At 36.3% G+C, this 27637-nt stretch overlaps 1 protein-coding gene and 1 non-coding gene across 2 annotated transcripts; one reads left to right on the forward strand and one right to left on the reverse strand.

Moving 5' to 3' along the window:
- Window positions 1-239: 239 nt before the first annotated feature.
- On the reverse strand, window positions 240-21283 carry LOC147381861 (ALBINO3-like protein 2, chloroplastic). The gene is made up of 14 exons (XM_086429873.1): window positions 20808-21283; window positions 10565-10671; window positions 9826-9953; window positions 9071-9142; window positions 7263-7364; window positions 6590-6649; window positions 6402-6467; window positions 4857-4904; window positions 2255-2428; window positions 2104-2159; window positions 1885-2002; window positions 1655-1744; window positions 863-972; window positions 240-721 (listed from the first exon to the last, which is right to left on the reverse strand). The coding sequence occupies exons 1-14, from the start codon at window positions 21245-21247 to the stop codon at window positions 583-585; spliced, it is 1710 nt and encodes a 569-aa protein (XP_086285999.1). The 5' UTR covers window positions 21248-21283; the 3' UTR covers window positions 240-582.
- Window positions 12387-12531, forward strand: LOC147381862 (small nucleolar RNA Z247). The gene has a single exon (XR_015174306.1). It is a non-coding gene; the product is annotated as a small nucleolar RNA Z247 (small nucleolar RNA).
- Window positions 21284-27637: the final 6354 nt, after the last annotated feature.

Here is a 27637-nt window from a genome sequence, read left to right on the forward strand (position 1 = left end):
CCATTCACTTTTTTTATTATTATTCTACTTGAGGTGTAATAAGTAAAAGTTGCGGTGCCAATAGAAGCTCTCTTAATTAAATGATCTGGTTCAGTAACATTTAGTCCACTAGGGTCAAGTTTTAACTTACATAACCACCCACCAAAACAAGACCAGCACGTTCAGCTTTATTCTAATTTATAATATATTCTTTGCTTACACACAATTTCCAAAGGATTTCATGTAATGGCAAGAGGCAATATCTTACAAATTAAAAATATTTAAACAAAGTCCAGATATTTTCTTCAATAAAATGGCCTGCATTATTAACAAGGTAATCCAAATTGAATTCTATAAAACAAAACAAAACAAAACAAACCCAACCCAAACCTCGACCAGATCGATCAGCCAACTATTCTGGGATTGGCAAAAATTGCTGGCATTTATTATCGTACAACGAATTTGTAACACTTCTTGTTATTGTACAGGTAAGCAGCTCCTCTATGAACAAAACAATGGCCAAAAATAAACTACTCGGAACAAACCAATAAATTACCCCATGGACCAAATACCCGATGTAAGAATTATTGATATTAATCATTTTTAATTTCTTTTATCACTAGCAAAAATGTCGGTCTCCTCTAGGCATTGTTGTAAGTATACATTATTGGCTGGATTATAAGCAACAGTCATGCGCAGATACTTCACAGCTTCATCTTTCTGACCTTCATTAAGAAGAGCACTAGAAACCAGATATATTTAGTTCAGTTAGGCGACATAATTAGATTTTTAAGAAAATAAACATGGATTCAAGTCAAGATTTCAAGCATATGCCTGAACTCTGGATTAGTAGACGTCCAACATGGAGTTCTGGTAACCGTACCTTGCTAGCAACAACAAACCATCAAAGTAATGGGCTTTGCTTTTGGGATCATGTGGTTCCTTCAATTTTCCTATCCTTTGTAGGTGTTCCAATCCTTCTAGATTCCTCCCCTGTCAGGCAAAACAATAAAAGAAAAATACAACCACTGTAAATAAAGACTAAGCCAAATTGAGTATGATTCATGGATGGAGCCCATGTAAAGAGGAATGAAGCTTAGTACGGTTCTTGGTTTGCCACTCAAGAATGAACCCAGTTCGAAGGGGTAGACAAAGATAAGGGCATTTGAAGGTTGAAGTGATGAATAGGGTAAAAAAGAGATGAATATGGCAAATTGTGGGAAGAAAAAATCAAGTGTATTTGGTCATTTTTCATTAGTCTATTAATAAAGACCCAGGTCAAAGGGGTATACTATTAGTTTGAAAGTTTTAGGGGGGATATCTCAAATATTATAGACATGTGGAGGGTGTTGTAAAAAGTTAAAGTAGAAATGAATATGTTTGGTTAGCTACATTTGATAATAACCATTTGATTCATAACTTATTTCTGAACAGAACAATAATGTAAAGCATTCTGCAAGAAAAGTAGATGAATACTAATCACGTATACACGCTGGTGAGAGATGGGAGACATTTGACATTATAGGTGGGAATGAAAGTGCTTGACCACACTCTTTCGCTACTGTGTCTAAAAGCATATAAGAGAGAACAAATAGTCTACTCATATGTTGCTTTATCTTGAGAAGCTGAAATCGTAATTTAAGCTAAAGATTGAAAATGTACAGCTAAAGTTCACCTGCTTAATACATGTGACACCTGCCCATGAAGATGCAAGAATCAAAAGATCAACCTCCTCATCTTTTGTTGGATAGCCAACAAGAAATAGCTGAGCAAATATCATCACAGGTTTCGATTAGAAAGACTTGACCACAGATAATCTTACTACCAAATAGAAGACCATCCCGAAACACTAGTATCAGATTCGAAGGATATAAGAAACTGATATACTGTTAAAGAAGATCAAACCTTGGAAATAGCACGCTCAAAATATTCAGTAGCCTCTGACAACATTTCTTTTTGCATTAAAGTCTGTCCCAGAACAACCAAAGCTCGGACATAGTCAGGATCCTTCTCAAGTGCCAGTCTGTAGCCAAAAGCTATTTATAAGGTACAACTAGAACAAATGACTAGAAACAGATCTTAGTTAGATTTATACAATAAACTAGTGTGAAACAACCATGTTACCGTAGCAGTGGAATGGCTCTATCTTTATGCCCTTTAGCTAAGAGTTGAACGGAAAGCTGCAAAATTCTCGACCATCATAAAGATATGAGGAAAGTTAAAATGACATTTAACCTTCATGGAATAGATGATTTTTTCACATTTCACTACTCACAGAAAGCAGTTCATCAGGGGATAGGTTTTGCACAGAGATTTTATTCTCCATCTGTGCACCCAAATATCTTATCTCAGGTGCACCCAAGTCTGCAGACATTTCACTATTCACTGGAGCATTCTTGTTGGGGAGCCCCAACTTCTCACGAACCATTGCATGATTTAGAGACAATTGCTGCAAAATCGAGAAAGCAGTGAGAATAGGTTTTAGATCTTGTAAATAATTATTTAACTTTAACAATCTCATAAACAACATATGGACAAGAAAGTTAAGCCCATATAATCTAAAGCAGAGAATATTATCCTGTCATTCATAGAAGCAAATTGAAATCTGGGTTCTATATGCAGTTTACAAACAGCAATAGTTGTAGATCAATTGCAAGTGCAGGGTCTTGTACCATTTGACAGGTCAACTAGGAAGGTGCCTACCAATAAAACATGGATCCCACATAGCTGCATGTGTACCGGTATGCCTTTGGTAGACCGTCTATAGAGGTTCAATGACCCCACGAAGAGCAAGTTGGCATACTCATGTCATTAGCAAAGCCAACGAAAAACTCAAGGACTAGTTCTTCTCAAGTAGAAGGTAAGGCACTGATGTAGGACAAGATCAAACAAACAAAGCCAGAAGAGAAAAAAAATAGTCCCTCCATGCATTCTTGCTTTTGACGGACATAACTTTGGGACCTGATATCAGAAAGGCTATTACAATACAAATCTGAAAAATTAATGATGAGAGCTACAATATTGTCTCTACTAGGCATCTTGAAAAAGGTGGTTTCGAAGGGAAAATTTCAGTCAAATGTACATATTTGGGTAAATTTCTTCGTTTTCTACTATTTTTAAAATTTTACTATTTGGGGTAAATACAGTGGTAATTCAAAGATGAATGAAATTATGAGTCTATAAGTCTATTTAAGCTATTGTAACAGATGTTTTACTTCATTGTTATTCCCATTATCAATTGAAATCCAATTATTTACAGAAATACTTCTTATGTTGCCTTGTGGATTCAAGGTTTTGTCATAGTGAGGAAGCTGCGTATTCTTTTCCTTCTCCCCACATTTTGATACGTCATACATTTGAACCATTAAACTGGATTCATACATCTGGACCATTAAACTGGAAACAACCTAAGCACTTGACCTAGCAATTGCACATGGACCTAGTGCGCCACCACCTTCACTAGTTAGACATATATTTCTGTTAATAGAGGAAACGGGAGATCATGGTTACAAATTTCTCTCATATGCGTTAGTCATGCCAAATATTGGCAGTCCCACTTTATGGCCACTCATCCACGTAGTTTGGACCTTCACACCAAAAAAAAAATCCCATCGGATGATTTGTAGCCATGAAGCTCTTGATAGAAAATATTCAAATATAATGGATAAAAATAACCTATCAAGATGATTTGATAAGCTATGAAGCTGACCTTTGTTGTGTAGGTTCACATAAGGGTGGGATAAAACATTCATGAGATGAGTAAGTCCACTTAGTGCTCTATGTGGCAATATGGGCTTGCACAACGAGGAAAGGTATTCATGAACAACACCTCAGGTTTCCTCTTTTGATAAATGCTATTATGAAAATCAAAATTTTATACACAATCTTCTCTTTCATAGACATGGAAGCCTCACAAAAGACACAGTAAAAGCAAAGCCACAAAGTAGCAAAAATTGCAATCCTTTGAACTAAACCATTACCTCTTCTTTCAGAGGTAAAGTTAGGAAGATTTCTTTTTTAAGTTGATTTTACTTCAATTGAAAATGAATTCCCTCTTCGGTGTCCATTTACTGTAGATGGATTAATTTTCTGTAAGGTGAAGAAATCTCTATTTTTTGTGCTTTCAAATCTTGAACAGGTCTTATTAAATGATCTCTGCTTTCAGCTGAGTCATTTGCACACGACGACCTTGCAAGAGAAAGGGAGAAACAAAAAGTGAGGGAAGAAATAGAGACAGGGCGAGAAGCATAAAACATTCTAACCCACTCAACTGGGTCGTTCTAAGCTCAACTCTGTGTGCGTATGAGAGAGAAGGGGAGGGGGGAGAGAAGAGAAGATATTTTGAGCCACTGTGGGTGCTGATGAAACCAATTTCCGACAAAGTTTGGTTGATGGTGGTGGTAGTGCTTTGTGTTGTGAGGGTGGTGAGGTTAAACAAGATGAGAGTCTCGAGATGCAAGTGGGGTTAAAAATTGGTCCACTAGTGTTCATAAATTCTGGAAAAACAATCATGTTGTTTTTTGAATCTTAGGCTGACTTTTGGTTAAGTTTTGCTTTTTTTTTTAAAAAAAAAATCCTAGAAAATTAGCATTTTGGAATGTGAATAAAAAAACAACCTGAACATTTTTATCATCACTCTTGCAACATTAACATACTGCTAGGTCATATATGACAACCATGATTTATTTTCTCAAGTTTTCAGGACATCTCTTCTTCAATGAGATAACAAATGAACTAGCAAATCAAGGTATAAATGATAGCATAGCTGGTGTTGTCATCACCAATATGACTGGCACGGCTAATAAACAGTTAATCAAGTCATTGTATAGTCAATAAATGCTCCTCAATATAAAAGAACATGAAGTGTGAGAGCAAACCTGAATGACAGTTAACGAACTGTTAGTCAGCCAGTAGACTAAGCTCCCCTGCAGGTTAAAGGAACAAATGTATAAGCAACTTAAAAAACTTGAAGGAACAAACATATAGGTTCGTGACTGTTTTCTTGGGAAAAGAATTTATGTGCGAGGCAGAATAAAAAAGAACTTGTGAGTAATCCAATGAGAGATGATAGAATAATTAAAGAAAGCAAACATGAAAGCCATAAGCATATTGTGGCCCTTGCCAGCGCATATCTCTGAAATATGGCCATTCATTTCTAGTTCAAAATATATTGAAAAGCAACAGCAGGCTTTAGCCAGTTGTCCATATGTTCCATCCTTTCCAAATGTGTAATAACAAAGAGGAGGGTTAAATCAAGACAGGTTATAGCCAATCATTCCTCAACAATATTGGTGCAAATCTTTTTTTTTTTTTGGCAACTTAACGAAAAATATTTTGAAGTCTCGTAGTAATATCCCGCAAATAACAACCATTAGCACCATTTTTTTTCTTCTTAGAACTTTTCCAAGACCAAATCTGTTGTCTAGAAAGTGTCCTCATGGACATTTATGGATAGTTCAGCAACTAGGGTAGTTTCTATAGTTTTTTTTATTTTTTTCTTTTCTGAAATCAAGTATTTTGAGAACAATCATCAGCATTTCTACAATTGGGGCAGCATATAAAATACTAGAGTTAGCCCGCGCCTACTGCACGGACATCTTCTTTGGGGTTAAGGGGGTAAAAGCGGAAAGATAATAAAGTTGGAGGGGTATTATTGAAAATGGGGGGGGGGGACAGAGAGAGAGAAAGAGAGGGGAAAGACAACAAAGTTGCGAGGTATTATTGGAAAATGGGGGAAGAGGAAAGGTACCATACAAAGTAGGAGTATGTTTGGAAAGGGGTAGAAGAAGAAAGGCAAGAAAGTTGGGGTATTCTTCAAAAGAGGAAGAACTGGGTAATAAAGATAAAAGTTCTCCTCAGGATACTTTCTTTATGGGGTATAAAGATTGAGACAAAGGAGGGGGACAACCGTTATGTTTTATGTATTTGCCATTTATCATTTTATCCATGCAACAACTTATTAGAGCTAATTCTGGTGAGATAAAATCAGATCCTAAAATATGCTGAGTTGTCAGATTGCCTATGATTAAGGAGATAATTTGCTGAGTTGTGAGATTGCCTGTGATTAAGGAAATCAATTGTAAATATCTAATCTTGAGAATATTGTAATTGTAAACTTTCCTAGTATAGAAAACCAATCTTGGGGATATTGTAGCTATAAACATTCCTTGTATGGAATGCTCCAGCATATATAAAAAGAGAATATTCCTATGTGAATGACACAAAAGTTTTGTGATTAAATATCTTTGTTTTCATTGTCTTGTCACAACTTTCCAAAGAAACATTTTCATGCCAAAGCAAAATTTAATAAAACTAAAATGGAAAATAAATGTGAAAACCCTAGAATAAGTAAAAAAATTAAAAAGGAATGAAATAGCTGGAAACAATGGACAGAAATTTATAAAGGTAGAAAAGTTATGTACCTGAGGAATACAAAACCCAATCAGAAATATAGGAAGTGTCAGAATATCCAAATAGAGCTTGTAGTACTACAACAAAATATTACAGTTTTGTCATCTTACAACCCGCAGTCAAATAAACCTTAATCTTGAGCAATAATGAAATTAGTCCCAATGAAATATAAACATACAAATGTACTTTACCAACTCACTTTGGCCAATAAGTTAAGCAGGCCAGTCATTTTGCCAACACTAGTTGACTTGAAAGATATCTGGCAACATAATAAAACCAAGTTCAGCATAATCTTCTTTGAAATTACAAGAACTCGTGAAAAATACGACTATACTACAGAAAGATCTAGAAATCTTGAGAGTGTTAGAGCAATCATAGTAGTAGCATTCAAATGACCTTGTAAGAAAAATATCCATACCAATAGTTCATGGTTAGCACCTATGTAACATAGACGCATACACATGTGTAAGTGTTCGACCGGAAGATGCAATAACCCTCACAATCCCGACCCATCATACACTTTACTTCATATGTTGGAAGATTTATTTAAAATAGTTTTGCTCACATTAAATATATGATTCACAAAGAATGTAGTTGGATAAGATATTATACATTAAATCATATAAACCATATAAAACTAAAAATTGAAAGCAACATATTTAATTAAACTAGGATTTATTGAAAAAGTTTGCCAGGCATTGGTTTGACACGAAAAACTCTAATAAAATATGTCCTTGTTCTACAGCTCTCAAATGTCATCATCATCATCATCATCTAAACCTTATCCCAAAAGTTTGAGATTGGAGGTCAAAGAAAGTTAACTATAAGATTCAGAATCAGAGAGAAAAGGAGAGATGAATACAGTCAAATACCTGAACATTGATATAATGCAGACCAGCAATCAGTATCGGAAAAACCATGCCTAAAGCACCATGTGGGGATATAGTCAAATCCTGGAACCATAATGTGCCACCCTGAAATGAAAAGGTGACAGTAATTGCATATCAAATGAAAGTCAAAACCGAAATTAACAATTCTCAAAAGAGAACTGAAAACAAAAATCTTCCTAGTGCGCCAAACAATCAAAGAGTTGGTAAAGCATCGTCTCCCGGCACACCAAAAGAACAAAAATAAAAGAAGCAAATATAATAACTATGAGATTCTTTTTGATAAATAGAAATTATGTGTACTTTCTCTAGTTGACCATGTCAAATTCCAGTTAGAAAGAAGGTCCAAGAACCAAAATTAGTCGCTAGGTTAGAAAGATTTTCACTAATAAGAGTTAATTAGATGATTTACAATAATTCCACTAACAAACAAGGAGATATACCTCTGACATACGATAAATCAGACAAGCAATGGGGTCGTCAAATCACAGTCCTAGTAATTCATCAATAAAAATGAAGCACAGAAGAAGGAAAATGTGTTCATGCATTCAGTTAACAGTAGATTTGGTTCAGTTATAAACAAAGAACTTTAGCTTAACAAAATTTTCCTTTTTCAGTTCAAATGGACCATTCGGTTTAAAGTTGCATTGCACTATACAAAGCGAGCTACAGGTCCAAGCCCTCATACATAGCATTAAATTAACATCCTAATGGATGACAAAACAAGTATGAAGATCAAATAGAATAGATACATATCCCACACAAAAAAGAATGAAATTCGCCAGAACAAGAGATCACAATTAGGGCTGCAACTTGGGCAGGCCAAACCCAAACCCGATGATTTCAACCTGACCTTGGGTCAGGTTTAGGCACAATTAGCTAGGGTTCGGGCTCAGGTTTGGGCAAAAAAAGTTTTGACTGAATCAAATTGGCCCGAACTTAATATGGTTATAATTTAAAAATATATATATATATATATATATATATATATATCTTTGCTTCTTTCTCATTCACATTTCAAACTTTAGTTAATCATCATCATCTTTTTTAGGAAAAATAATTTTATATTTTATATTTTATGTTTTTTTACATACCATTTTTATCTTTATATAAACCATTATTATTACTAAATTTTCTATTATTAATGAGGAACGAACCAACCTGACTTGGGTTGGGCATAAAAGTTTGGGTTAGGCACGGGTGCGGGTTGATGTTTGTCAAGTGTGGGTCGTGTACTGGTTGATCCCCAACCCAGCCCAACCAACTCGAGTTGCAGCCCTAATCACAATACATTTACGACCAACAGAGGAAACATTCATAGTGCTCAGTTGGATTTTGTGATACTATTTCTCACCCAGGTTGTGTTATTTGTCTAGTTCACTAGTGTTCTATATGCTGCACATCATATGTGCCTTAAATGCAACTAACATGGGGAATTGGGGATAGCGTGAATTTTGTCATTAAAATGAAGCAGTCTGTTATAACAGAACAGGACTCACATATGCAACTCCAAATGGTTAGTATAGGGCCGAGATGAGGATGATGACTGACTATGACAATGACGAGTATAATACACTAAAAAAAAGTACAATATCGAGATTGAGAATGGTGTAAGCCACTGCAAACAGCAAAGCAATTAAAGCACTTATTAGAATTTGGAAAGGAAGCAACTTTAAAGACTAACTTGTTTCTCCTTTCTTTAGAGGTGTTAGGCTACAAAGTGAAAACTTATGATTAAAATGACAGCTGTTGATTTGACAATACAGTAAGAGATATATGTGTCAGTGGCTTACACAATCAAACCCAGGATGATGATCAAGTGACATCCTTCGAATGGTAGTCATCCACAAGAGAAAGCATGGAACCTGTGAATGGCACACGAGACAAAACCAAAGAATATCAATCAGCAAAAGATGAATCAGATTGAAAAGTTATGGAGTTCTAACCATATCATGTTTTCTACAGCATAAAGTAAATTTGACAGGCCATGCAAGGCAGGAACAGAACTAGTCATTATTGCCAATCCATACAAAATGTCCCATGCTATTTCATAGCACTTCAATTCAAGAAAACACTAGGATTCTAGCACAAAAGTGAATTACACTTTTCCCCCTATGGTTTGGTGTAGTTCTTTGTTGAACCCCAAACGTTTTGACAATTGCAATTACCTCCTGTCACAATCAGTGTTAACGAAAGCTCAGATATTATTTAACTATTTTATCTGTTTTAATATAAAAAAATTTAAAATTTAAAAGGATAAAATGATCCTATCTATCATTCTCATACTTTTACTAATGAACCCATTTTTTCACAGGAATATTTTTATAATGAAAAAAAAATTACGTTTTAAAAAGGTTGAGTTAACCCATTAGATAATTATAGGGGAGATAAGTGCAACAGTCAAAATGTTAGGCAGGAGTCGGAGTAGAATTATAGCAAACCATAAGGGATGAAAGTGTAATTTACCCTTACATTATTTTCCCAGCGAATAAGATCACATTCTTTTGAATGAAATATCATTCTTATATAGTCCAGGCATGTATTTTACCTGGACTGAAATAGACGCTAGGAACCATAAATATGAGGGGCATCCAATCGCTCGCTTTTCCTTCTGAAATAGCAAATATTGTTGTGCATAACTCTTTCCTGAGAAAGGTGGTGGGAATGGGAGAGGCACTTTGAGAAATACATATGGAAGTCAGATAAAGATCATTGAGATGTAATTTGAATTGTTGAGTTACAATAAAAAGAGATCTGTTTTTTAATGGGTAAGTTGGACTTGAACACACGACCTCAAAGTAGTTTTGCAATGTGTAAAACCAATTGAGCAATGGGTCCAAGCCCAAGAAAGAGATCTTTGTACACCTATTAGCAATAAAAGCATTAGTAACAAGACCTTTTATATGCAAATAGAAGCTCGAACTATAAACCGCAAAGGTAAATTGCAAAAATCCATGGCTAAATTGCTTATATTTTTGTTATTTTTCATTTATATAATTTTTTTTATTTTTTATGAATTTTTTATAATTAAAACAAGTCCTAAAAAATAAATAAAAATTATATTTTTGTTATTTTTCATTTATATATATTTTTTATTTTTTATAATTTTTATTTATTTTTTAGGACTTATTTTAATAAATTTGTTGAGACTTACACCTTGCCTCAATAACCCAAAATGCCTCAAGTGCGCCTTGGAACTTTAAAACAAGGTTCAAAACACTAACAAATATAAAGAAGGAAAACATAATAAGCTACAAAGCTGCAATAAAGTAAATTGTTACACTCACACTTAGGGAATAACTCTGAGATCCTTTTCAGCTTCTTAAGTTGCAAAATAAGCACCGGTAGTATTGCCACTCTAAGGGCCAAAGTGGAAGAGGCAATTGTTAACCACCTGCGACTCAAACCACTTGTTTTCAGTAAGAATCCTTTTTTTTTTTTTAAGATTAGAAACAAAAATAAGGAGAAAACAATAAAAAGAGTAGATGTTTGAGATGCTCTAATTGATTGTTTGAGCAGATACAAAGAAAAAAGAAGGCACGTAAAATAACAAAACTTCAACAGTAGGATAGAAGGCGAGAGAATTGTGACAAGAAAAAGTAAATTCTTTAGCCTCACAATCCTTCGACACTAGAGATGGCAATTTTTCCCTGCCCCGCCCCTATAGGGTCAGGTTTTTGCACCTTTAAATGGTTTTGCGGCGTTGGTATTAAAAATGAAAAACCAAGTCGGATTCGGGGCGGGGGCAAGTTTTAGAAATACCATCAGGCGCGGGGATGGGTTAAGAAACTCATACCCAAGTCGGGGTCGGGGCGGGTTTGGGGTGAGCAAAAGTTATCGGAGCCGGATTAAGCTAAACCCAGCCCAAACCCGCCCCATTGCCATCCATATTCGACACTGTGCTCAACATTGCACTGATGCAGCAGTGTGAAAAGAAACAAAGATGTTTTTCCATGTACCTCGAGGGAAAAAATCTATGGTTCTTTGTACACTACCATGTCAGTGCAGTGTCGAAGGAAGTCAATTTGGAATGGCTCATCATAAAATGGTAACCCAATTTCCATGAGATTATGAAGATGTTCGTGCTGTGTCAAGAGCTTAGTTTTTTCCCTGAACTTTTTAGATGTCATGAAAATTTTGCTTTAATTTTACAATTATTAATGATAATTATTGTAACAAATTAATGATGCAAAAAAAATACAGTACAAGAAATGTCTATCATTATGTTACTAACATGACATGGAAACAAAACCAAATTGTTCTTAACAGATCTCTATCTCTTCCACAAACTTTGGAAGAGATAGATTCACCTCTTGTAGATGAGGAAATCTCCTCCACTGATTTAGGAAACTCCACTTAATGTCTTCCCTATTTAGAAAAGTATTTCGAATTTTGAATTTGTAACTGTAAAAAAAATGAGAAGAAAAATCTTAGGATCTAAAAAGGGATTCTCTCTATGTAATTTTGTAACTGTAAAAGCTCTATAAATATGAATAGATCTCAAAGGCCTAGTCAAGGATGTGCATTCTTTCATTGTATCAGAGCACTTGGCTAACACCATGACTAAGGTCCTCTTTTCTTTGAGCAAGTCTTGCACATGGCATCGTCATCTAACCCAGGTAGCAGTTTATCTTTTCCAGCTGCTACATCTTCCTTTAAGATGCTGAATATTGCTCATCTCGTTTTTGCCAAACTCAATCCTTCTAACTACCTTTTGTGGGTATCTCAATTTCTTCCAGTCCTTCACAGCCATGACCTTATGGGTATTGTTGATGGCTCCAAACCCTGTCCTCCCAAACATCTAGTTGATGCTATGGGAAGGAAAATTTTGAGATTAATCCGGAGTTTTTACTCTGGACAAAGACGGATCAATATATACTCAGTTGGCTTAATGTCACTTTATTAGAGAATATTCTCTCCACAGTCTATGGACTTGACACAGCATGTCAAGTTTGGAACTCTCTTGCTACACGATTTGCATCTCATTCTTTCTCTTGTATCAATCAACTCAAGTGGTAGATGCACAATCTTAGGCAAGGTTCCCAAACATGTTCGGAATATATTCATCAAGCCAAGCTATTGGCCGTTCAACTCACAGTTGTTGGAAAACTTGTTGATGATGATGATCTGATCTCTTATATCCCCAGTGGACTCACTCCAGCATATAACCCATTCAATACTTCGGTATCTCTAGCATCTCGTGCGACATAGATTTCCTTTGATGAATTCCAAGCAGAACTCCTTAGTTATGAGTTAATGCTTGAGAATCAAAGCCAAGCAGTTGCATCTGAGATGGGAAGCACGGCTCTTTCTTCTTCCAAACCCGGCAATAACAAGGATTTGTCACGTTATCAAGGTCATGGCAAGCCTCAACAACCATCTGTCCATTAACGTGCCAGAATTGGTTCCTCTTCACCAAAGCCAACACCTCTTACTCCCTCTAATAGTCCGTTTTCCAGGCCTCCTAACAATCATCCAACATGTCAGATTTGTGGAAAAACTAGCCATACCGCCCTGGATTGCTACTGCAGAACGGATTTTGCCTTTCAAGATCAACACCCACCTCAAAAACTTGCAGCCATGGTCACTTAATCTAATGCATCAATCTCTCCTCAAACGTGGTACACAGACAGTGGTGCCACCAATCACATTACAGCTGATCTTAGTAATCTCTCTCTTCACTTTGAATATCATGGTCATGACAATGTTGCTATAGGAAACGGATCAGGTTTGCCCATTGCACATACAGGTTCAACAACACTTACCACTCCACAATCTTCTTTTCAACTAAATAACATTTTGCATTGTCCTACTGCTTTCTGTTCACAAATTTGCCATAGATAACAATTGCCATTTTATATTCAAACCTACTTGTTTCATTGTGAAGGACAACTCAACAGGGAGGATTCTCTTCCAAGGACCAAGTGAACATGGCATGTATCCCATTTGTATTCAACCACATTCCGCAATTAAAACCAACCGTCATACTGTTTTCTAGATGTTCAAGTTCCAACAACTATTTCGCATCATCGTTTGGGTCATCCCGCTCTCCCAATTCTTCAACGAATTAGTTGTTCTCATCAAATTCCCATCCAAGGATTGGTTCAACTTGATGGCGTTTGTGAATCTTGTCAAATGGGAAAAAGTAAACCATTACTTTTTCCTCTTTCGTCTAGAGTATCCAAGTCTCCGTTTAAACTAATTCATTGTGATTTGTGGATTATTCCCATTTTATCAAAAAGTGGTTGTAGATACTATGTAATTTTTATCGATGACTTTTCTCATTACTTGTGGCATTTCCCTTTACATCTCATATCCAATTTTTTTGAATGCTTCGTCAAATTTAAATGCCTTGTTGAGAATTGGTGGAGAGTTTAGTAGCAAACAGTTTCAAAATTTTCTTGCTACTAATGGCATCATGCATCATATTTCCCCCCCCCCCCCCCAAAGCCGAGCATAAACATAGACATACTGTTGAAAATGGCATAACACTTTTAGCTCATTCTCATGTTCCCCATAAATACTGGGTGAAACCTTTAACCCTTCACTCTACCTCATCATTAGGTTACCCACACATACCTTAGGGGGTATTTGATTGAGCTCCCGCACAGCGCTTTTGACGCGTTTGCGGTTCAAAAGTGTGGTTGCACTTCTATTTTATGCTCCAACCGAAAAAAAATGTGTTACATTTTGCCACCGAAACTGCTATTTAGAAAAATAGGTCCCAGGTGCTTTTCTTAAGTGCGTTTGTGAGAGAAGTAAATATCGAAAATGGTTCGAAGAGAAAATATAGTTTTACCCCTTAACAAATTAAAAAATTCTGTGATTTTTTTCCCTTTCCCATGCAATCTATCGATTGAACACAGCAGCCCTAACACCCATCTCCGTTACCCCAAAACACATCTCCGTGAGACTGTTCGAACACCGATTGGTCGATGACGACGATACTATACCAATCTTCTTCAAAATCTAACGTAATCTTCAGGTATTTTCATTTTTTATACCGATTTGACGTTTGATCGGTCTACTGTAAATATGTTTGTAAAGATGGTTTTTTTTTTTCTTTTTAATCGATCAATGTACCGGTCGATTGACTGTTAAGGGTTGATCGATCTACTGTAAATATGTTTTCAAACAATCAACTATTAAGGGTAGTTGGGGTAGATTGACTGTTAAAGGTTTAAGTTGGGGTCGATTGATTGTTAATCTATATAAAAGATGGTTTTTTATTTTTGATTGATCAATGTACCAGTCGATCGACACACATTAAGGGTTTTAGTTGGAGTCAATCGATTGTAAATTGGTATAAAAGATGTTTTTGTTTTTCTTCTTTCTGATTGATCAATGTACCGGTCGATCAACATACATTAAGGGTTTAAAACAAGATCAATCGACTATTAAGGGTTTTAGTTGGGATCGATCAATTGTAAATGGGTATAAAGATGATTTTTTTTTTTAAATAAACATATGTAAGTGTTAAACAAGATCGATCGATTATAAACAAAGTCGATCTACTATAAATGTGTTTAAAGATGATTTTTTTTATAAAGAAATATCGATTGTAAAATAGACTTCATGGACTGTAAGGGTTTATAACTTATGATTGTCTTAGGACTAATTCAATCTTTCTTATGGGGTCTGAAACCCTAAAGTTTCATGATGTTTGTATAGTATTGCAGTGGATGAGAATGGGTTTTATAATGATTTTTTGGCCATGTCAACACAAAGTTGGGTTGAAATATGCCATGCGTTTGTTAATTGTGGAGGAGACCACATAAAGTCCTTGACAAAATTAATTATGGAATTCTAGTAAGTTCAAAAGAAGAACGGGTGTTGAATATGAGAGAGGGCAAATGAAAATAAGTGGAGGAGATAGATAAAAGATGATTTTTTAGTTTTTAAAGAAACATATGTAAGTGTTAAACAAGATCGATCGATTATAAACATCTACTCTAAATGTGTTTAAAGATGATTTTTTTTTTTTTAAGAAATATCAATTGTAAAACAAACTTCATGGACTGTAAGGGTTTATAACTTATGATTGTCTTAAGACTAATTCAATCTTTCTTATGGGGTCTAAAACCCTAAAGTTTCATGATGTTTGTATAGTATTGCAGTGGATGAGAATGGGTTTTATAACGATTTTTTGGCCATGTCAAATGGAGGGTTGACAATGCAAAGGGTCTAAAAGCAAATTGGACCCCCAAACAACACAAAGTTTGGATTGAAATATGCCATGCATTTGTTAATTGGGGAGGAGACCACATAAAGTCCTTGACAAAATTGGTTATGGAATATTAGTAAGTTCAAAAAAATAACGGGTGTTGAATATGAGAGAGGGCAAATGAAAATAAGTGGGGGGATAGATAAAAGGGAATATGGGTACGCTAGAACAAAATTTGTTCAAATACTGGCGTTGGCACCGCGTTGCTTATAATCCTGAAACTGGCAACATAGATGCATTCAAGCAATGGTGGGATGGGTGATAGAGGTATATAATTGTTGGATTAATTTCTTTTTATTTTGTGTTTTTCTATATAATTTAGGGTATAATATTGTTTTTATAGCATCATCCAAAAGACTAAATATTTCGAGAGAAGCCTTTGAAGTTTGCAAAGGAGTTTGATTTCATCTTTGGGGGCACATATGCTAATGGTGAGCGAATGTGGTCGCATGCATCCTGTAGCATGCCACCTATATCAAAAGCTCATGAGAAGGATATAGATTATGTACTCAAGACCCAGCCCCCAAAGTCTGAGACACCTCTGGAAATGACTCCTGATGATGCCGGCTATATTGAGGATGATGATGTTACCCCTATTGTATCCACACGCACTGGACCCGTTTGTCATAGAGGTGGAGTTACTCCAGATCCCTTTGCTCGTAGGCAGAAGATGACTAATGCTTTGCGATTTGATTAGATACTAGATAGGCTCGTTGATGTAGTTCAGACCCAGACGTCTGCTACTAACATGCTTGTTAAAACATCCTATATTCAAGATTGCATCGACCTCTTGGACGAACTTACGGATGTAACCCCCAACATTGATCTCTATTGTTTTGTGCTGGAGAAAAAAGAATTTAGGGAGGTCTTTTGTGGGTTGCGATCAGTTGATATTCGTTACGAGTGGCTGGAAAGCGAGATGATTGATTTTCTGGCTAGGCAATAGTGGTCTTTTAAGTTTCTACGGACATGTTTGTTTGATTATAGGGCTATAATGCTCTTTTTCTACACCGACAAGGTGCAATATACATTTTCTACATATGGCACCAATAGGGTGCATGATACTATGGCTACATGATACTTTGTTTTACATTATGCTATGCTACTAGTAGGGTATTATGTTTTATATTATTATATTTTTATGTTGATCATGGGTTATTATATATTTTTCTATGTGCGGTTGATAGTGACTACTATTGCATACTTTTATGATGGATGGTGACAACTAGTTGCTAGGTATCCTTATAAGTATCATTCAATAAAAGAATAGATAATATTTCTTTCTATGTGGTAACATTCATCCATTATTTGCATTACAACGACATGCAGGTTCATTTCTTTGGGCAGGTGAAATTGATATGGGTGATTTTGATGAACTAATGAAAAAATATTATTCAAGAAAAAAAAAAAGATAAATAAATTATCCATGCATTGGTGGGCAGTATAGTTTTTATGGGTCTTATCATATGTGGTCTTATTACATTTTTCATGACTGCAATGTTATTTAGGTGAAACTATGCATTGTATTTTGGATATACTTTTTTTTGTGGTTGTGTATGTTGAATGGATTGATATAAGGTTTTGTTGATACCCATGGGTTAGACAAGTAAATAGTTTTTTTATGATTTCATTTGGATGATGTTATGCTTGCTGATGGGTTTAAATATTATTTATTTCATATGCAGGTATTGTTTTATTAGGTTAAAAAAAATTATACTAGGATTTTAAGAGAGAAGCTACCGAAATTTCGTTAAAATTTTCATCAATATAATTAATGTATTAATATTAATTAATTATTTCTAATTTTTAATTAAAAATTATTAAATTTATATATTTTTAGTATAATTGTGTAACTATTGAGGTAATTCTATGTATTTTGGTGCAATTTGGTACATTTTTAGACACTAAAGGCATTTTAGTCATTTCACCAGAATACAACAGAATCCAGCAGTTGTATCAAATAATAATTACCAAATTCTGGAAAACAACACTACACTTTTCTAGGACTCTATCAAACAAGTTTTTCACTGCTCCAACTTTTTCCAGTTGTTTCTAATTGTAGAATCTGACAACAAAAGCAAACAACGTTATCAAACGGGCCCTTAGGATTTAACAATCCCTTCACTAAGCTCTTTAATACTTCTCATGATTACTATTTCATGTGTGTTTTTTGTTGCACTTGTTATCCTCTACTTCATCCATACAACATGAACAAAATGGAATTTCAATGTAAAAAATATGTTCCTAGGGTACAGTTTGAATCATCATGAGTATAGATGTTTGGATCCAAATTCCGATTGATTTTTTCTATCAAGGCATGTCATCTTTGACGAAACCTCCTTTCCTTTTCGGGATACTACTATGTCACAAGGATCTACTCGTGAGAATCCAACCCCAACACTTATTTTGCTCCCATCCTTCTTGTCTCCTCATCATCATTCACCCAACCCCTCGAACATTCCCTCCTCACCCATCTCCCCTGCAGCACTCTCACCCCCAACCTTGGTTCATTCACCCCAGCCATTGGACTTTGATGTGGGGTATGATCCTGCACCTACATCAATTTTTTTGATCGATAAAGATAAATTTATTAAAAGCGAATGAGGGGGGTCGAGAAGACCAACCTCACTATAAAATCTTCAAAGAACACCCCTGTAAACTCCTTATAAAGTTTGCTCCAAGAGAACATGAGATCCAAAACGAAGAGAACTAAACCATCTAGGATAGACTCTTTCCCTTCAAAACTGCAACGGTTGCGCTCTTTCCAAATACCCCAACAAATTGCGAATGGACCCAAGAACCAAAGAATCCGCTTCGAGGACGAGAAAGATCCTCCCCACATCAGCCACGATTCCAACATTGACTTGACTGATCTGGGAAAACAACCTTTGAGACCAAACAACGATAGGAAGTGAGACCAAATCAAATGAGCCACCCAGCAATGAATGAGTAAGTATCCACCATTTCCGCCTAAGCTTTAAACATACAACACTGGTTTGGCGAAATAAAACATCTTTTTATTAATTGCACCTACATCAATTGATGGCATTGTTCCATCTGTTTCTCGAGAGACTACTACTCTAGTGCATCTAGTCTACTGACTCATGCCATATTACTAAATTGTCTCACCCAATGGTCGCACATTCTCAAACAAGCACTAGGCGTCCCAAGAACTTACAAGATTATTAGTTGTACTACTCTTCTAAACATCCTCTAAAAGCTTTCCATGCTCAAACATTACCTATTAAGCCCACTTCTTATTCTCAAGCAAATAAGGTGCCTGAATGGAGGAAGGGTATGAGAGATAAGTTTTATGCTCCTCAGTATAATGTCACTTGGTCTCTCACACCATGTCCCACTCATAAGCATGTGGTCTATAACAAGTGGGTTTATAAGCTTAAACAAAAATCCGATGGGACCATTGATCGTTACAAGGCACGCTTAGTTTCTAAAGGTTTCGATCAACAGGATGTCGTTCACTATACTGAAACCTTCAGTCTAGTGGTCAAACTCACTACAATTTGGTTGGTCATTGCTATAGCAGTTCACTATGATTGGCTTATTCGACAACTTGATATTTCAAATGCATTTTTACTTGGAATTCTAAAGGATGAAGTCTACATGGAGTAGCCCCAAGGCTTCATTGACTCTAACTTTCCCGATTATGTATGTCATTTGCATATAACCATCTATGGCTTAAAACAGGCTCCACGTGTTTGGTTCACTAGGTTATCATCTTCTCTTCTAGAGCTTGGATTTGTTGAATCTAAAGTTGATTGTTCTTTATTTACTTTCCATGGTCACAATATCACCATTATTGTGCTTTTTTATGTTGATGATATCCTTGTCACAGGCAACAAACATGAGGCCATAACCTCCCTAATCTCAAGGTTACAGGATCAATTTGCAATTAAAGACCTTGGCCCATTGAGTTATTTCTTGGGTATTGAGGCATACCAGGACTCTTCTGGATTATTTTTCCTCCAATCCAAGTACACTGTTGATATATTACAAAGGGTAAAAATGATTGGTGCTGAAACTTATTCGGCACCTACAATTTCCGAAAGTCAATTATCTCATCTTGAGGGTGATCCTCTTCCTGTTGGCATTGAATATCATCAGATTGTTGGAGCTCTTCAATACTTGACCCTTACTCATCCTGATATCGCTTTCTCAGTCAATCAGATATGCCAGTTTATGCATTCTCCTTCCATGACACATTGGGCAGCTGCTAAAAGAATACTATGCTATCTAAAAGGCAGTCTTGAATCTTGATTATGGTTTATTATTTGGTAAAGGTTCCTTGACCTTGATGGCTTACACCGATGTTGATTGGGCAGGGGGTCCTGATGACCATTGCTCCACTACTAGATTTGGTATATACGTTGGTCCATGTCTTATCTCATGGGATGCCAAGAAGAAGTCAACAGTTTCCCGATCTAGTACAGAAGCAGAATATCGCTCCATGGCTACTACTACTGCTGAATTATATTGGCTACGAATGTTACTTAATGACTTACATATTCGCCTCCCTTCTTCTCCAGTCTTATGGTGTGACAATGTGGGTGCCTTATCTCTTGCATCTAACCCTGTGTTTCATGTCTGGACCAAGCACATTGGGGTAGATTATCACTTTGTGTGTCAGAAAGTTGTGAGGAATGATATTGTTGTCAAGTATATTTCCATCCTCGATCAAGTTGCCAACATTTTTGCAAAGGGTCTTACATCAGCTCAGTTTCAAAATCTTCGCAACAAGCTTATGGTTCAGCCTCTTCCCATTCGCTTGAGGGGGCATGTTAACAGATCTCTATCTCTTCCAGAAAATTTGAAAGAGATTGATTCACCTCATGTAGATGAGGAAATCTCCTCCAATGATTTAGGAAACTGCACTTAATGTCTTCCCTATTTAGAAAAGTATTTTGTATTCTGAATTTTGAATTTGTTACTGTAAAATACATGAGAGGAAAAATTTTAGGATCTGAGGAGGGATTCTCTCTATGAAATTTTGTATTTGTAAAAGCTCTATAAATATGAATAGAACTCAAACGCCTGGTCAAGACTGTGCATTCTTTCCATTGCTTCCAATATAATTACCTTTCAAGTCTAAAATCAAATTCTGCATAATTTAGAGGCCTAAACCTTAAAACCCTAAACATTAGGACTGCCATTTTATCGAATAATCTGACTATATAGATCACATACCATTATGAATCTAATTTACAATCCACAAATATGAGTTTCCAGATAACAGACAAACTCATCCAAAAAAAAAGAACAAAGAAAAAAAAAAATCAATCGATGCTTACCAAGGAAGACCACTGAGATCATGGTATCCATCCATCAAAGAAATAAGTGTACGAACGACTGGATCATACCAATCATCTCCACCGATTAATCCTTCCGCAACTTCAGAACCACCTTTAAATCCTAAATTCAAGACCTCTGACTCGGTTGTAGATTCTACGTCTGGATTAAAATCCAAGTTTTCGGGACTGTCCGTCGAAGAAGAAATCGAGAGGGACCGAAACAACATGAAATTCGAAAACGCGAGAGAATTCTCAGTCGCACTCGATCGAGATTGAGAGTGAGATCTCTGTCTGAAGTTGGAGTAGTGGTTGTTGCAGACATTTGAAGGAGATAAGAGTGAATTAGGGTTCTGAGAGTGAATCGAGCGAGCGATAACGAATGAAGACGATAGATTTCGCGATCGACGAAGCTCGTATAAGAGCTTGTTGGGTATCCCCATAATTGGCGGGGATGGACTGTGGAGAGCGCAACGAGGCAAAATTTAAAATGCCGTTGTAGCCTTTAGGGTTGTGATTAACAAGACAGAGTTACATAGGACGAGTCATCTCGATAAACCATTTAACTCGATTTACAAGTATTTACTTAAAATGTGTTTACGTATAAACAATTACAAAGTTTTTTAATGACAAGATCATTTTTTACTTAAATAATAGTTTTCTAATATAATAAAAAACACAAAAACTCAATTGACGTGGCCAAGATTTAGTGACTTGTATGAGATTTTCAAAATATCATCTCAATCGTCTTGTTTGTCTTGTGCGATGTTGTGAAGTAAATCTATCTTGTTAGTAACAATTCAATTAGGACTCGGGGAAGTCATCTCAGTCCTGGACGAGATTTGAAACCATGTCGTGAAAGGGATTCTAAGACGTTAGACTAATTGGTGACTCATTTACTCATAATAGACTCAAATCTCTTACAAAACCCTTTTATCTTTTTTAATATTGAATATAAAATCATTTGTTCCCTTTTATATATTTTGTATCTGAAATCCTTTGTTTCTACAATTTTTATAACATAGCCTTTGTTTATTGTATAACATACACCACGGTTCTTTTTATTTTTTGGGGTATAATAATAATAATAAAATGTGAAATGAAAGTGCCTAACTTAGCTAAGTTGATAAAGGGTGGAGGAGTGTTGATCCCACAACCTAGGTTCAAATCCTATTGAATCTACTTGCGCCTCAATGCACTACATTTGTTGTAATTTGATCCACTATTCAAGGATCGCCAGAATCGTTCTATGTCAACGTCTGATGATGAGCTTAAACGTCAAAAAGATGAGAATGAGGAAGGTTATAGTACAAAGCATTGGGCGGCATCAAATCGTTCTATGTTCCATGAATGCCTAACATCTTGAATATGGAATTCAAGAGTTTGTTGTATTATGTCCTGTCGATCGTATGCTAATTAGGGTAGGGGCTTTTTTAAATTAATGAATGAGGACCTAAAAGAGTTGGTGATTATTCTCAAAAAGGAACGTAAAATAAATCCAAGCTAGAAAAGATTGGACTGTAGAAAATTTTAATCAAAGAACTACTTCTCCTTCGGATCCTTATTCTAATTCATTTTACCATGTCTGAAATTTGATTGAATGAACATTCATCTTTAGAAAGATTCACTTGTCCTCTTGACCCGGATATTTAGAGGGTCTTGAAAGTTGGAATTTGCCACTGGAGCAGTACAACTTTTAGCCTACTCGTTTCTAGTGGAGTCCCGTTAGGGTATAGGGTACATGCGTGGAACAACTAACCCTTGCTTGCCTAGACAAAAAAAAAATCTAAGTGAAACTATCAACGAACTCGTTTTTGGAAAATATCAGAGGTACCCCCTATTGTGGAAAACAACCTATATCTCCACGATTTGATCAATATTAGGGACATCTGATGATATGCCCATTTGACCTAGCTTTACTTCTCAAAGACTTACGTAAATAACCTAAGTCCCTAGATGAAACTACCTCCACATACTAGGTTTGTTCTAGAGTGGCGAACTACACTTGGACACAAACTATCAAACCTGGTAACATAGATCCAAACAACCTCCCACTTACCTTAACAGTTATTTGTGGTGTGTGACAAAGGCATTTAAATAGGTAGCATAATTATTGATAAATTTGATAAAATACCGACATCTCCTAACAATGACATTTATAAAATCACATACATAGCTAAGTATAATCTAAAACTTATCCTCGACTCTTACACCCATTTTGGGTTAAGGATTCTTGGCCATCTTATCTTGGAGACATGATTCGAGGGTGGAGAATGATTCTAACTTGAGTGAACTCAAAGGATGATATTTTATTAATCTCTTGATCATTGATTTGTCAATGAAATAATCTATGTTAACCTTTGACATATAATTTGAATTTACTAGGAAAAAAATCAAGTAAAGACTGCTTATAAGGTAACATTAGCAATTTTTATTTTAACATTTGAACCAAAAGATGTAATCTAAATTTAATAACTTGGATACAAAAACAAATTCCTACTGGCCTTTGTAAAGTCAGTATTTTAAAATAAAAAATTTCCCTAATAGTAGCTCTAAAACTAAATTGCCAATTGACTTGATTGCAACACTTGTATCTGAACCAACTCCAAAGTTTTTGTTGTCAGTTAGAACCAAAGCCCAGCCCAAAGGTTCTCACACCCTCTGCAGTTATAATTAGTAACCCCACATGCCTTGTGGTTCATTCTCATGGTACTAATGAATCTGAACCCACATCTTACACAGTTGCCTCTAAAAGTCCTTTGTGGAGGGTTGCATTGGTTGAAGAATTTAATGCATTCTTGTGCAATGATACATGGACACTTGTCCCCCCCATCTTCTAACATAAATGTTACTGGTTCAAAGCGGGTATTTAAAGTCAAACAATGATCTGACAGTTCTATTGAATGGTACAAAGCGTGCTTAGCCGCTAAAGGATTTCACCAACAACAGAGCATTGACTATGATGAAACTTTTAGTCTTGTGGTGAAACCAACCACCATTCGAACTCTCTTATCATTTTCCATGGTAAAACATTGGCCCATTCACCAACTTGATGTGCAAAATGCCTTTTTGTATGGGACTTTCTAAGAAACAGTTTACATAGCACAACCACCCAATTTTGCTTATTCACGTTTTCCCTCCCGTGTGTGCAAGCTTAATAAAGCCATTTACGATTTGAAACAAGCACGACATGCTTGGTTTTATCAATTTATGTATTATTCATTAATAATTTTACATGTGAACATATGGGCTACTAATTATAACTTTAGAAGGTGTGAAAACCTTTGGGCTAAGCTTTGGTTCTAATTGCTAACACCCTCCCTCAAGTTGATGCAGGCTTTAACGAGGACAACAACTTGTTACATAAAAGCTTGAAACGTGATCCAGATAAGCCTTCTGTAAAAATATTCGTTGTCTGATCAACACTAGAGATATAAAGAACGTGCAAATCACCTTGATGAACTTTTTCAGGAATAAAGTGATGGTCTATCTCGATATGCTTTGTTCTTGCATGAAATACTGGATTAGAGGAGAGATAGATATCAAAATGTAAATTAGATTAGTTATTAGAATCTAATTCAAATTCAAACTTCCTTGTATTTAACAATTGGTTGAGTCTTCCTTATATTTCAGAGTGATTTAGTTTTCTTTTACTGTATATGTACTCATCTTTGATTAATGAAAACAAAGCAGCTCTTCACAATTGAATCTCAGTCCAATGTGGTATCAGAGCATCTCTCTATTCTCCTCCATTAAAAAAAAAATTCTTTCTTTTCCCTTCTTTCCTCATTATCGTCCAACAACAGAATGACCACTCCAATCACCTCCTCAGATACTACCTCTCCCTCTAGCCTTCAAAATCATGAGGTTCCTCTCATCCCAATAAACATCTCAGCTCAAGCACCTCTCAAACTCACCTCGACCAATTACATCTCCTAGAAGCTACAATTTGAAACTTTATTCATTGGATATGACCTCCTTGGGTATATCGGTGGATCCACACCCAGTCCTCCCAACACCATCACGGCAAACAACACCACCACAGCAAATCCATCTCACAACCTATGGATTTGCCAGGACCAGTTACTATTAAATGCCTTGATTGGCTCTCTCTCTCTCTCCTACCATCATACCCTTCATTGCACGAGCAGGGACTGCTAAAGAAGCTTGGACCATATTTGCTAACACGTATGCCAAACCCTCTGGTGGTCGCATCAAACAGGTCAAAAACCAACTCAAGAATCCAACAAAAGGCACTTAGAACATAACTGAGTATTTTCACTTTGTCAAAGCCCATGCTGATGAACTAACTATACTAGGTGCACCACTGGATCCTAAAGATCTCATAGACAAGATACTGGATGGCCTAGGAGACAACTACAAAGAACTTGTCCGTGCGGTACAAGCTCGTGACACATCTATTTCCTTTGATGAGCTTCACGAGAAACTTCTCTCTTTTGAAGCCTCTACATCAACAACCACTAGTTCAAAAACACCTTTCCCTATTACCGCCAATCCAACACAAAAGACCAACCGCACATGGCGTACAAACAAATCTAACATCAATTGGCGTCCCTCTTTTCCATCACCTGCTGATAACCTGAATTGGCTCCCACCAGCTATCACCACTGGTCGTTCTCCCATGCTCTCAAACTCACGCTCTCAACATCACAGCAATCGCCTTCCATCCCGACCATATCAAGGATTCTATCAAATATGTGGCATTCAAGGACACACATCTAAGAAATGTCCTTCCTTTCAAGTGATTCCAATTCAGTTCTCCACCTTTGCATCCTCACCATCACATAACTCACCAACTCTTTGGCAACCCTAAGTCAACTTTGCTACCAACAACACATCCCCCAATCCGACCTGGTTACTTGACAGTGGCGCTTCTTACTATGTTACAACAGATTTAAGCACTCTATCTCTTCACTCGCCTTACAATGGATCTAATGATGTTATGATCGGACATGGTACAGGTCTCTCCATCACACACAAGCTCTACCACTCTTTCCTCTTCCAACTCAATTTTTACATTGTCTAATGTTCTTTGTGTCCCAACCATGAAGAAAATTTTAATTTCCATTTCTCAGTTTTGTATCACTAACAATGCATCAGTTGAATTCTTACCACATTCCTTTTATGTGAAGGATCTTCGCTCGAGGACAATTATATTCCAAGGCAGTACCAAGGATGGAGTGTATGAATGGCCGATTCCCACACCTGTGTCTACCCCGATTCTAGCCTTCTCTACTACGAAAACAACATCTACTAACTGGCATCATCGTTTAGGACATCCAGCTTTTCCCATCTTAAAGCATATTCTATCTAGTTATCATTTAGAATTATCGTCAACTATGATAAAAGATTTCTCATGTAATGCATGCCTTTGTAATAAAAGTCATTAGTTATCTTTTTCTACTTCATCACTTGTGTCCACACACCCTCTTTAAATTATATTTTCTGATGTATGGACTTCTCCAATTCTGTCTTCTAATGGCTTCAAATACTATGTCATCTTTGTCGATCACTTTACCAAATACATCTGGTTTTATCTACTCAAAAGAAAATCAGATGTTCAAGAAGTGTTTAAGCACTATATAACCATTGTTGAAAATCACTTTCAACGCAAAATCATCACTCTTTTATTCCGACAATGGGGGAGAATATTTGGGCCCCAAAGATTTCCTTTCTAAAGTTGGTATCACTCATCTAACCACTCCACCTTATATACTCGAACACAATGGTTACTCTAAAAGAAGACACCGTCACATTATAGAAATGGGACTCTACTTTCACATGCCTCCTTACCTCTAACCTTTTGGTCTCATGCATTTAGTACTACTGTCTACTTAATTAATAGAATGCCTACCACTACTCTCAACCTCTCCACTCCCTTTCAATTAATTTTCAAAACCACACCAAACTATTCTAAGCTCAAGATTTTCGGGTGCTTATGTTATCCATGGCTTCGCCCTTATTCGTCCCATAAACTAGACCCAAAATCCAAACCCTATGTCTTTTTTGATTACTCATTATCTTAGAGTGCCTATCTCTATTCTGAACCATCCACCTCTAAAACTGATGTTTCTCGCCATGTTCAATTTGTAGAATCCATATTTCCTTACACCACTCTCAACAATTAGCTATCATGTCCTACTTCCACTACAATTGCAACATGGCTTCCACCAGTTATCACAGTTCTCATCCCTCTTCCAGTTCAATCTCATTCACACACGCCAGAAATACATGTTCCAAATTTGCCTCTTGTTGTTGATCCCTCTCCAACCTCGTCACCACCATCCCAACAAACAGAACCTCTAACACAGCACCCCCCTACTTCACAACCTATCTTTATACCACCTCCTTGCCATCCAATGACTACCCGAGCCAAAAACCATATTACCAAACCAAATCAAAAACTAAACCTTCACACTTACTTAGCCTCTTCACCTAGCCTTGAACCCTCATACGTTACTCAGGCCCTTAAAGACCCAAATTGGCGCAAAGCTATGTCTGAAGAGTATGATGCCCTTGTTCGCAATGGGACATGGGAATTGGTTTCTCCTGCTAGTATCACCAATCTTGTAGGTTGTAAGTAGATATTTCGCATTAAAAGAAATTCTGATGGCTCTATTGACAGGTTTAAAGCTCCCCTTGTAGCCAAAGGCTTTCATCAAAGACTAGGTGTGGATTATCTTGAGACATTCAGTCCAGCTAATAAGCCAACTATTGTGAGAATTGTGCTTAGTATTGCTGTAAGCAATGGTTGGTCCCGTCACCAATTGGATATCAACAATGCCTTTCTCCAAGGCAATTTATCAGAAACA

Source organism: Akebia trifoliata, unplaced genomic scaffold (assembly GCF_017979445.1).
Source record: "Akebia trifoliata isolate Shusen 1 unplaced genomic scaffold, ASM1797944v1 Contig00212, whole genome shotgun sequence".
Classification (NCBI taxonomy): Eukaryota; Viridiplantae; Streptophyta; class Magnoliopsida; order Ranunculales; family Lardizabalaceae; genus Akebia; species Akebia trifoliata.